Source organism: Chiroxiphia lanceolata, chromosome 6 (assembly GCF_009829145.1).
Source record: "Chiroxiphia lanceolata isolate bChiLan1 chromosome 6, bChiLan1.pri, whole genome shotgun sequence".
Classification (NCBI taxonomy): domain Eukaryota; kingdom Metazoa; phylum Chordata; class Aves; order Passeriformes; family Pipridae; genus Chiroxiphia; species Chiroxiphia lanceolata.
Window position 1 is genome coordinate 1,312,725 of NC_045642.1, and position 12,204 is coordinate 1,324,928.

Consider the following 12,204-nt stretch of genomic DNA (forward strand, 5'->3'; position numbering starts at 1 on the left):
AATGAGGTGAAGTAGTACATGGCTGAGGTTTTTTTTCTTCTGATTATTTAGATTTTCATTTTTAACTGTATTCCTTAAAATGTTCTCAGAAAGAAACTGAACCTTGTTTATTTATTTTAAAACCATTCTCTTAGGAAAGTCCAGGAAGAAACCAAACCAGCAACACGGACCTCCTCTTGGAGAATTACCCAATTTGATCTTTTTTCTGGAGTAGGCCAACTGACTCCCTGTACTACTCCTACATTGCCTTCAGTTTTCCAGCGAGGGGCTGTCCTAGGATCCCTCTCCTGGTGGCCCCTGCAGCCTCACCTCCGTGGCGTGCTGCTCCTTCTTCCTCCGCATGCCCTCGTGGTGCTCCTGCCCGAGGTGCATGAGGTCCAGCTCCAGCCTCTCCCTCAGCTCCAGGAGCCGGCGATCCACGCTCTCCGCCACTTCCACGGGATTTGCACAGGTACCAACGGCACCCTGGGTCACACTCCTGCACAACACATTCAGGGCTGTTCTGTTTCTGGCCCTGCCAATACAATCCCAGCCTCCCCACCCACTCCCATGGGAACAGCCCAGGGACATATGGATGCTCCATCTTCCTTCAGAGAAGGAGAGCCTGTGTTTCTCCTGGGGATCCCTGTTTTGGTTTGGGGAGGTGACCCCTGGGCTGTATTTACCTTTTCTTCTGGGTTTTCCTCATGTGGATCATGCTTTTCTTGCCCTCGTGGCAGATGGACTCTGAGAAGAGCACAGAGTACTTCTGCAGGAGCTCCTCCTTCCGTTTGCTTCCCTTCTGCTCCAGCTCCCTCAGCTCCTTCTCCTGCCTCTTCAGCAGCTTCAGGAAGCGCTTCATCTGCTGCAGCTCAGCCAGGGTGGCTGTCTCAGGCTCTGAAACACAAAACAGAGGATGTTTGCTGTCCCACAGCATTTCTCCACCTGCTGCCAAACCCTCTGGGGTCACACAGGTGGTTTCAGCGCTGCCTTCGTTCCTTTTCCTCCCTCTTCCCCTGCCCCTGATGGATGGGGGCATGGGGATGGCCAACACTGCTCTCAGGCCACAGAGAATTATCTGCTCAGGGGAAGTAACTTTTTTGGGACTTGGAATGTGTAAAATGGAGCAGAACATGCAGGTGTGTCTGCAGCACAACTGTGCTGAGCAGGGCCAGCTCCTTCCCAGGGCTTAGCCTGGGCAAAGGGGAGCAAACAGCTCCAACACACATCCCTCAGTGCCCATTCCAACCAGAGCCCTTCTGCTCCACACCATGGGACGCCCCTCACCAGGTGCCGCGTTCTGTCCTGGGGAACAGCTCTCTTCAGGAATAACTTCTAAAAGCTAAACTTAAGGTACATAACAGTTACTTGGCAACATATCCTGGGCAGAGCGGGTTTCCTCTCGTGCCTTCAGATCAGTTTGGTGGCATAATTAGGCCCCGTGTTTGCAGGGATTTGTATCACACCACAGTCAGGCACAGGTGACCCACACATCGTACAGATGGTGCAGGTGTGCTGAAGGGAACCTGGAGCCTCAAGATTCCTGGGATTTGTCTTTAGTGCTGGCTACACCAGGCAGGGCTGGGGCAGGTCTTTCTACTTTGGGAATGTAAGATGACTGGCAGTGCCTCAGCCCAGGTGAACAGCACAGGGAGTTACCTGCCATCTGCATCACTTCTAACACGGTTTCATTCCTGGTGAATGCTGCTGCTCCTGAAATCCCAAAAGAGGCTCCTGTTAATGTCCCATCTTGGATGTTCAGAGGTTGGAAAGGGACAGTGGAGAGCTCACCAGAGCACAGGCCATGTGAAGGATTTTGGTGTGAGGAGTTAATTAAGCTGCCAAGACGTTGAAGTACTTGGAAGCTCTTGGAAACTTACCTGTGGAGCCATTGGAGGGAGGAATGCTGTGTTTCCCAGCAGAGTCTGGCACCCCATTGGTCTCAGCAGATGGGACATTCCTCTGTGTGCCAGGCCTCTAAAACAGAGATCAGAGGTAAATGAAGGCTTTTTATTCCAGGTTGAATCCATGAAAGGTGCTCTAGAGAACAGAACCTGGAAGAACTCACCTCCCCCGCGGCATCCTTGAGCTTCATGGAGCGCTTGTCCTGCATGTTGAAGAACTTGATGGGGTTGGAGAGGGCAATGGTGAGATCTGGAATCAGACAGAGGCCTTGGCTTGGGCAGCAAACAACCCACGGACTCATTTTCCCTGCCCAGGACAGGACACTGTGGAGAAGGGCCAGTTTGTGTTCTCTGCTTGTAACAAGCTTCCCCCTGACAGCACAAAGGGAGGGGATCACTCTCACCTCAGTCCCATGCTGAGGCCATGGCTCACAACTCTGTTCCCAAAATCCAAAGCCAGGTTCAGACTTTCCTCACCTGCACAGTTCCGTGCTCCAATTCCAGTCTAATGCTGTATAAACTCGTGTTTTTTATAAAAATGTGTTAAACCCATCAATTTCTCAGGATTTCCCCAGTGAAAAAGGTTCATTTGTATGAACACAGGGGAGGAGGGAGCAAACGTGAGAAGTATTTACAGGAAGCTGTGTGGCTGATGCTGTTACTTTCAGTGTGGTTTTGGTCACGAATGTTGATCCCTCCAGTAGGGCTTCTGTCCTCGTGCAGCTCTGTCTGACCCTTTTCAAAGGAAGGTCTCTGTACCTCAGTACCAGCAAGAATCTCCCTTCTCTTCCAACCGGGAAGAACACCATTCCTGTGCTCCCTAAAAGCCCCGCTCTTGCCAGCCCCTGAGAGCTGTCACTTCTTCCCTCAAGGAAAGCTCTCCCTGGCTCTGAGGAACAGTAGGACTGACCCCCTCAGGTGGGACTCAGGCACAGCTGCAGTGGGAGCATCCACGCTCTTCCCACAGCAGCGGGGCTGGGGCGGGATCCTGGCACGTGCTCAGTCCCACCCTGACAGGAATGAAGGGTGCAGCAGGAAAGCACTCCCCGGGCTGGGAAAACGCTTCTGGATCAGAGTTTGGACAAAGGCAGAGCCCCCGCCCCGCACATTCCAACATGTCCTTACCTGCCCAAGCGTCCGGCACATAGTCCTTGACCTCCAGGAACACGAAGAGGGAGGGCATGGTGAGGGGCATGTTGCTCTCGCTGCGCAGGCACACGTGGTGGTACCCTGGGACAGAGCAGAGCACTGAGCTGGGCTGGCACAGTCCTGGCCCTCCAGCTGCCACACAAAGTCCCTCTTTCCAGGAGGGCACAGGCAGGATATCCTGGCACTAAGCCAAGGCCCTAACAGGATGACTGCACTGCCTGCAGGAGTGGACATTAAGGAGTCAAACATGCAGCTGTTTGTACCTTCTTTACAGCTCCCAAGGGCACAAAAGCCGAAGGGATTTCCACAGGTTTACCTGAGTGCATTGCGATGACGGGAATGATCCGATGGCCAATGAACTTCCCTCCTTCTTCCCAAGCCACGATTTTCAGAGAGGCCAACTCAGGCATCATGATCTAAGAGAAAAGCAGAGTAAGGCACGAGTGCCCTCACCTCTAACTCCTGACAGCCTCCTCCTCCAAGGACAGCTTTACTCCCTTCTCCTTCCAACCATGCAATTCCAGCTACCCCTTGTCTGTTTTGGGAAATACTGACAGAGAGTTGTTTTGGATACTGTTGTTTGGGTGTTATCTGAGCCTGCCCAAAGCCAGGCCTGGGATCTGCAGAGAGAAGTCCCTTCTGTCTGTCTGACCTCTCCCAGGGCAGTGCTTGTGGCCAGGGGGGGCTTTAAGGATTTTCTGTCTAAATTACTCTCAAATGTTCTCACCTTCTCAAAAACAAAAGCCTCCTCCTTCCACACAGGGTTAATGGAGTTGGCCGTGGAGGTCAGTTTGGTTCTGTATTTGCGTTTGGTGTCCCTTGGCAACCCAAAGAGCTCCACTTCCACGTAGGTCCTGACGCTGCGCTCCGAGAGGAACTGACCAGAGAGTATCTGCAATCAGGAGAAACAGAGTCAGCAACTGCTGAAGAGAATGAAATAGAAGGACCTGCCCGTTACTTCACCCCAGAGTCTGTTTTTCTGATCCAGCTTTTCTTTTACCTCCACCACTGTTTCTTGCCTCAGCACCTCCTCCCTCCCCACCATCCCAGCCTTGGCTGCTCCTGCGTGGCAGATGCTCCTTTTCCATTTTCACGTGATTATGATTAATTTAAAATGGAAACAAGCCCGGGGGTTGCCACGGCAGCGCCATCCCGGGCACCACCCGGGGTTCCTGTGCCCCATGAGCCCCCTGGGTGGCACAGAGGGCTGTACTTGCCGTGACCGACAGGGTGCTGGCCACCACTGCGTCCATGCGGTCCAGGGAGAAGGGGTCGAAGTTCTTGTCGGGGCGGCGCAGGAACTCGTGCTTGAGCAGGTACCCACACTGCCCGTTGAACTCGAACAGGGCCATGTTCTGCTGCATGGGCACGTCTGCGGGCAGAGCCACACCCTGAGACACGGGGCTGGGACAGGGACAGGGACCCCTGTGCCACCAGGGAGCCCCCGGCCCCTGCCAGCCATGGCTCACAAAGCCACCCCACAAACTGATGAGGCCTCTCAGCACCCATAGGGAAAAACATGAGAGCAGCTGCCGCACGAAGGGAAGTGGTTTGCTTACGCCTGCACTGTAAGGCACGGGCAGAACTGAATTCAAACCTACTTTAAGGAGCACTCGCTGCTTTTGGGCACGGATAAGCAGCTGCCTGAGCCCCTCGACTCCTTCCCCCTTTCATTTTGGGCCTCCTCTGAGTCCATCTTCTCTCTGACACTTGTCCTGAGGACACTGTGTGGTGGTTCCTGCACCAGCCTGCACTGTGCCATCCCCCCAGAACCAGCCTCTCACTCGCCCCCTTTCCAAGTCACTTCCTTTTTGCCTCCTACACTCTCTATACGTAACACACTCCTCCAAGGAAGGAAGAGGGGTAAGTAATAGCTTTCTCTGGAGGCTTTTCTTTCTTTCTCATGCTGGCTGTGCAGCAAGGAAAGGCCCTTGCTCCCTGTTCAGGTCAAAATCCTGGACACAATGGCACAGCCAGGGCAGTGCTGTGGTCAGATGGAGCTGCACCTCTGCCTGGTAAAGGGACAGCAATTCAGGCAGAGGGCTGCAGGTGTGTTCAGGGATGTGATTCAGTGGGACATCGTGGAATGGGACACCGGGGACAGTGCCTGGACACAGGTGACAGCACTCCCTGGGGGAAGTGGGGGTGTGCTGGACATGGAAAAGTGCTGCTGGGGGAGATGGACCCAGCAGAGAACAGCACTTGGGAGAAGGCACTTGGAATAAATAACACACCAAGGAAACAGCAGTGAAGGAAGAGACAGTGACCAGGAGCACCTGGGGATCAGGAGCACCTGGGGATTGGGAGCACCCCAGGGACCAGGAGCACCCATCCTCACCCAGCTGGTGGCTGGAGGACCCTCAACACTCACCCATGGTCTGGAAGTTGAGTGCCACCATCTGGCAGCCGACGTTCCAGAACATCTGGGGCAGGTAGTTGGACGAGTCCATCCGGGTGCCTTTGGGGTAAATCCGGCTCATCTGCCGCTTGTTGTATCTGCGGGGGCTCCATAGGAAACAAGTCTGGAGTGTTCCCGGTGTGCCCCGGGACCAGCCCACACGTTCCCATTATAACTGTTTAACCTCTGCTACCAAACACTCGGAGCCTTCCAGACAAGAGCTCAGGCAGGCCCTGGCTCCTTTTCCATACCCTTCCCACTTAAGGACAAGCATCTGGCAGCCTTGACATTGACTACTGCAGGATGCATCCTGTCAGGAGTCTCTCTGGAGAGCTCCCAAACCACCCTAGAAGATCCAATGTCTCCAGCACCTGCACACTTTCTAGCTCTGATGAAAAGTCTACCAGGTGCTGGAACCAGGAGCCCTTTGGATATGCCTAATCCCAAGATCCAGCTTAACTCTGACACTCCAAGCCCCCCAGGACAAGGGCTGCCAAAAGGATACTCTACAAACTGCACGGGGAACTTGCTCAGGAGGTCGTAGGCCTTCAGCTCCGTGAAGGAAGAGATGACATAACTGCGGTTCTTCTCTGGAAGCAGGAGATGACGAAGCATCAGAGGAAAGGCACACCCAGCCCCTGTCCTGCTGTGGGCACCGACGGGCCCAGGAAACGCTCGGGCTGGATTCCCAAGGGACCAAGCTGGACTTACGGGCAGAGACCTCGAAGGAGTCGAATTTGATGGGCTGGATGTAGTTCACCAGGCTGGACATCTCCTCGTACGCCGTCACCTCCAGGCCGGCCGTGCCCTGCATGGGAACATCCCAGGGGAGACATGTGAAGAGACCTTCCCTTGGGAGGAAACAAACCCCACCAAGGCTTCCCAGGGGAAGAGCTCCAGGGGCTGCCCTGACCAGAGCGCTCCGGTTTGGCTTCCCAGTCCTACAGCTCCGTGGTGGGCAGGGCACGGGGTTTCCAGGCAGCTGGGCAAGAACTGAACTGGGGCACATGAGAGGCTCCAGTCAGGAGGTACGAAGCCCAGGACTTCTTTAACCCCGCAGAGCATGGAGCTTGGGAGAAACTAGGGACACCATTTTCCCTTTTCTCCAAGGGATACCAGGGAGACAGAAATGGGAAATGGATGTTTTCATTCACAGGAATGCTGATCTCCTCCCTCCCCCTTCAGCAACAGCACTTTTTTTAGTAACAACTTCTATCAGACCAAGGCTAAGCCTCTCTAACAGCCCAGAGGCAAACAGTTATCTCCAAATCACGTGGAGTGTCAAAGGCAGAGTCAGCAATAACAGCTCCTCTGTCACATTCTCTGTGCTTGCAACAGAATTTCTCTCATTCAGTTTCTCCTGCAAAAGGGGAAGGAAAGCCCCTGATGGGTTCATTCCCCTTTGCATTTTGGGTTCATCTCCACTCAGTCGGGTGAGGCCCAGAGAACACTGGAAGCCAAACAGAAAAGGAAGAGAGCCAGCAGTGACAGTACCTCATCCGACTGCATCTTTTTAATTTCCTCTTCATCCAGGTTTCCAAGCTGTTCATCCTCCTCCTCTGGCTCCTCTTCAGCCACATCACCTGCCCAGACTAAGCACAGAGGCCACATCAGTGGTACCTCAGCAGGACACTGAGACAGGTGCAGAACCTCACAGCCAAGTCATCAGCAACAGTGAGAGGCAGAATCCCACAACTTTAGTGGCCAAATCCAAATATGAACTGGCACACTGTGGATCAGCATACCCTGGAGACCAAAGTGCTCCTCCTGTGGACTCCCCTCACACCCAGGAGCGACAATCAAAGGGTTGTTTTCCCACCAAGGTCACACGTATTTTTAGAATAAATGTCCATTTCCGTGTGTCCTCCTTGTCCTCTCATGACTTCATGTGTTCATACCATGACAAGGAGTGTTCCCCCACAGGGGTCCTGAGCCCAAGGGGTGATAGGAAGGGAGGAGAGAGGGGCTGAAGGTTCTATAAACCTCCAAGACCCTCAGGGTGGAGAAATGTGAGCTGTGGTGAATTTGTGGTCATCAGAGATCTACAAGCAGTAACCCATCCTCCCCCTTCCTCAACCCAAGGGCCAGTGGGTATCAGTGAATCACCAAGGGATGGCAGGCAGGGTGTAAGTCATGGTCTTTTTTTGGCTGCAATAAGTGTTGAAAATATTCTGAAGATTTAATTTCTCTTCCAAGCTTATGCTGCTGCTTAACTGGATTAGGGAGTAGTGCTGGCTTGCCCCAAGGTGGTATTGGGAGATTTGGAAGGTTTCGCCCTTCTAGCTCTGCTAGTCCCACTTCCCTTCAGACATACCAGTGTCTTCAGCATCCACAGGGGTTGGCTGCTCAATGATTTCTGGTTCCACATTCTTCCCTTTCTTCAAAGAGTTCTGCCTTTTCCCATATACAGATTGGTTCTTTTTATTCTTAATCAAGATTTTCCCTAAGAGGTCCTTAGGACTCGGCAGAGGAACTCCTGGCTTCAGCTGCAACAGATAAACCTCATCACAGGGAGAATTCAAACACTGCCCTCTCCTGTCCCTCTGGCCAATTCCTGCTGCATGGACACATCTCTCCCCCACTGGACACTTTCTTTCCTCCATCTGCCAACATATCCCACCAGATTCATGTAGATTTTCCCCAGGATTTCACCTGTAGTTGCAGAGCAGCTGCAGCACCACTGTGTCACTGGGCCAACAGAAATACCTGCTGTACAGGTCAGCTGAACACTGGGGTCAAGTGGATGGGGAGCTTTACTGAGCTATTCCTGGCACTGCCCTGCCCACCTATGCCTGGAAGGGAATATTTCCAGGCCCTTGTTCCCCTTTCCAAAGCAGGGGCTGGCAGAGAGAGCTGAACCAGTGCTGTGTACAAAGCACACGTGGTACCCCTGGCACAATTTGGCCACCAGAGCTCAGTGCCCAGAATCCCTCAGGTCAGGGTGTTAAACAAGAGCAGAGTCCCAGGAGTGCTCAGGAAAACCTCTGTGGTAGTCCTCCACCCATCCCTATGAACCAGGACTGTTTGTCCATGGCATCACATTCTCTTTCACTGTCCTTTTGTCTGTTGTGGCACCTCCCAGCACCAGGAGTGACAAGTTTTCCAGAAGGCCTCTCCCTGGCCTCCTTGCCCAGCTGCCCCTCACCGGGTGTTTCTCCAGAGGCTCTGTCAGCAGCATGTCTCCAAAAATGGTCCTGCAGTACTCGGCCATCTTCGCCTGCTGCTTGGGCCTGCAGGAGACCAGGCAGGAGTGAACGGGGGAGAGACGCCCCAATCCAGAGCTTGGCATGAGCCACCACCTCGAGATCCATGTACTGTGCCCAGAAACCACCCAGTGCCTTGGCTCAGCCGTGCAGATGTTGAGGTGCCATTCCCAGCCCAACTCCCATGTTCCCACAGTGCCACCCTGAGCTGAGAGGCTGCACAGTTGTGGCCACGCCACTCTGCAGGTTACGGCTCGTCCTTCAGCTCTGACCCATCTCCAGTTGTTTCAGAAACCTCAATCAGTGTTTCATTTCAGCTCAGCACTCACTTCAAACCCAGCAGCCCTTGCCTGTGTCCTTTCTGCTCTGGACACAGAGCACTGGATACTCACGAGTCCACGTGGTTCTCAAAGGACAGGATCACGGGGTACAGAGATGTTTTAAAAGCACTCTCTGCAATGGCCTCGATGGCATCCTGAGGGAAAGGCCAAGGTCAGAGCTCAGCACTCATTAATAACAGAGACACAGCTGCCCTCCCACTGAACACACTCCAAAATTGTCATTCTCAGGATCGTCCCTTCAAAGTCACTGAACTTCTCCCAGTAGGAAGGTGAGAGGTGTCACCTTTTTCACACCTGCCCAGATTTCCAGCTCCAGGGCATAAAACCTGCAGCTAAACTCAATAGCTTGCATAAAAATGCAGTTGAAGATGTAGGAAGATGAGGTTTTGGTTTTGCTACACAGTTCAGTGTATCCAGCACTGAATGTGAGAGTGTCTGGCCAGAGACAAACCCCTGCCCCAAACCACTGCCCTGTGCACCCTCAACTGGTACAGAAAGGTGTGTGCAGCACCGGGTTAAACCACGTCACACCCTATCCATACCTGCCTCTGAACCTGCCCAATTTTCTATAGTTTCAGCTGCTTCCAAAACCCTTCTGCCTCGCAGCAGAGAGTTGGAGTGCTCAGTCACCAGCTGTGCTGACATTTCAAATGCAAATACCATGGAAACCTTCTCAGCATTAATGATGTAAGAAAAAATAACCATATTTTTCCCAAGTCCCCATTAAGCTGCCACAAACCATGCACTGTTTTCCCTTCTGGTGCTGCTAATTGGCAAGGAAGTACCATTTGCTCCTTTGCAATTACAGTCCCCGCTCATCCCAAATCCTGGTTCAGCCATGACCTCAGAATGGAGGGAGGCTGCCACAGCTGCTCCTCCATGGACCACTCGGGTCTGCCACAGGAATCTCAACGCTCTGAGGAGAAGCTACAGAGCCACTAAAAGGCCCCAGGAATAGTAGAACAGGGGGAGAGGTGTGGAGGGAAAGGTCTGTTGTGTATCATTATGTACTATGTAAAACCAAATGCCAGCACATGCTGTGTTAACAGGTTATAATTTCCTTAAGGAACAGTCCCAGGCTGCAGCAGAACTCTGCAATTACAGCAGCTACAGCTGCCACTATTTCTGTTCTCTGTGCACTGAACTGCTGTGCAAAAAGCAGCAGTGGCACTGCAGGGCTTGGGAAATTACTGACACCAAACACGACAACACCTCTGACCTTAAGGACTGGTTTGTTTAGTTGCTTTTTTTCCCCCGACGTAAATATTTTAGTAACAATGAAGTGTGGGAAGTGGGGGGAAGATACACGAGAAAAACAAAGAGCTGTAAGAAGAGTCTCCAGTGCCTCTGCCTGTTGGCAGCAGCTGTGTAAAGAGGTGCAGAAAAAATCAGTGTGCTGCATTGATCTGTAACCTGTCAGCTGTGGAAAAATGCCCAGTATTGCCAAGGGAGAAGCAGACTTTGTGCTGTGCTTCCAAAGCCTGGGAGCTGAATCCTCAGGGAAGCTGGCTGCCCCCAGAACACAGTGCAACACTCAGGTCATTAGGAAGGAACTGAACCCTATTCCTCCAAAAGGCACCACGTGAGGCTTTCAGCCACAGAAACCTGCTGCACGCCAGAATATACATTCATTTGAACCGTGTGTTTTCTAACAGCCATCCTGTTTGTTCACCTATCCACAAATCCACCAGCCTGTGCTGTCCATCACAGACACATCTGCTCAGCCATCCCTCCTTGGCTTCCGCCTGACTTCCCGCATTTCCCTCGGTTAGTCATCCATCTTCCTCCAGCTATCCACCTCTCTGCTCCTCCTGCTCCAAAAACACACACAAACTCCAACCTAGTGCCCATCTGTTTGCCTTCCCTCCTCCCCACACATTATTCCCTCACCACCTCCATCAGCCTTTTCCTCCCTCTGCCCATCCCTTTGGCAGCTCCCCAGCCTGGAGCCAGGCAGAGGAAAGCATCCCTGGAGAAAGGCCGTCCCCACCTTGAAGAGGATCTCTGTGGTCATGGTGAAGCCGTGGGTGATGATGGGCTCCTCGTCCGGGGGCCGGCCCTTCCAGCAGTCCAGTTCCACGCAGCGGCAGCCGGCCAGGAGCGCCTGCCGGTACATCTCGGGAGAGGAGATCCCAGAGAACTGCCCAGCTGTGGGAGACAGGCTCAGCCTTAACTCCTCACATGGACAGGAGCAGCAGGAACCTCTGCCAGCCCCCAGCAAGAGGTCTGCAGGCAGAGGGTGACACTCCTCCTCACACAGCGTTCAGAGCCCACCCCAGACCTCGGCTCCCCAAACCCCACTGCCCGTGCCATCCATCCACCCCTCCCTGGGACGGTGCCTCCCTCGGGAACGGCCCATACCTGTGAGATAGGTGTTGTGTGAGGAATTGATGAAGTAGTGTGAGAGGGGCTGGGTCATGTCCTGGTACAGCAGCAGCTTGTCCAGAGCGACCACGTTGTTCTCGGGGCCACAGAGGAACCAGACCATCCCCTCTGGAGAGAGCTGCCCTGCATGGAAAACAGAGCTGGCAGCGGTGCCCACACAGAACGGATCTGGCACCTCCCTGCTGAGGCACCTCAGCACAGGGAGATGTGGGAGCCAGCTAACACTCCCCTAGGAAGCAGGATGGCAGAAGGCACAAGACGCTCTGCTCTTCCATCCCAGCTCCAGAGCAGGACCTCTGGGCTGAGGTAGACTCACCTCTCTGGATGTTGATCCCACTGGGCTCGTACTTCTCGATGAGGCTCTGCACCTGCTCGGGTCTGGCTGGAGGGAACAGGCTGTCGTTGAGGCGGGAGTCTCGCTGCTTCTTGTTGATAAACTTGGCCAGGTGCTCTTTGGTCATGTAGGGCTTTGCTTTTAGATGGCTGTGGAGAGAGAATCTCAGAGGTAAGGCCTGGGAATTACCCAGGAAACCTCTTCACAGGAGAGAGATTGGCCATTCCCCAGGTTAGCAGTGGGGTCCCCCTCCCTGGGCCCACACATTTCTGCTTTGTCCACATTTCTTTCTGTAAATGATGCTTCCCACTGTGCCCTTTCTTCTTCCTCATAATTCCATACTGGGAACAGCTTGTACTGAGGGGAAGACAAAGCATATTTTGAGGTTCTAACCTGAACTCTAAAAAGACCCGAATTTCAGAGCATTCACTGCCTGCCCTGTAAAATCAAGTCCATGTAAGAAGTCACAGATTTAGGTTCTTGAAAAGCAAAAGGTACTTGTGAGATCTGT

General features: G+C 53.3%; 2 protein-coding genes across 3 annotated transcripts in view; one reads left to right on the forward strand and one right to left on the reverse strand.

Moving 5' to 3' along the window:
- The window catches only part of LOC116787990 (deleted in malignant brain tumors 1 protein-like), a 499,349-nt gene that overhangs the window by 244,258 nt on the left and 242,887 nt on the right, over positions 1–12,204 (forward strand). The gene's annotated exons all lie outside the window — the stretch shown is intronic.
- The window catches only part of PLCB2 (phospholipase C beta 2), a 39,327-nt gene that overhangs the window by 10,532 nt on the left and 16,591 nt on the right, over positions 1–12,204 (reverse strand). For both annotated transcript variants that reach the window (XM_032690840.1, XM_032690842.1), the window contains 19 exons: positions 11,676–11,842; positions 11,336–11,482; positions 10,965–11,122; positions 9,026–9,108; positions 8,576–8,660; positions 7,745–7,916; positions 6,925–7,022; positions 6,142–6,238; positions 5,936–6,020; positions 5,404–5,528; positions 4,250–4,404; positions 3,760–3,924; positions 3,349–3,448; positions 3,009–3,113; positions 2,048–2,133; positions 1,860–1,956; positions 1,639–1,692; positions 666–876; positions 310–478 (listed from right to left, as the gene is read on the reverse strand). In XM_032690840.1, coding sequence (XP_032546731.1) covers positions 310–478; positions 666–876; positions 1,639–1,692; positions 1,860–1,956; positions 2,048–2,133; positions 3,009–3,113; positions 3,349–3,448; positions 3,760–3,924; positions 4,250–4,404; positions 5,404–5,528; positions 5,936–6,020; positions 6,142–6,238; positions 6,925–7,022; positions 7,745–7,916; positions 8,576–8,660; positions 9,026–9,108; positions 10,965–11,122; positions 11,336–11,482; positions 11,676–11,842 — 2,359 coding nt within the window. The remainder of the gene's footprint in view (positions 1–309; positions 479–665; positions 877–1,638; positions 1,693–1,859; positions 1,957–2,047; positions 2,134–3,008; positions 3,114–3,348; positions 3,449–3,759; positions 3,925–4,249; positions 4,405–5,403; positions 5,529–5,935; positions 6,021–6,141; positions 6,239–6,924; positions 7,023–7,744; positions 7,917–8,575; positions 8,661–9,025; positions 9,109–10,964; positions 11,123–11,335; positions 11,483–11,675; positions 11,843–12,204) is intronic.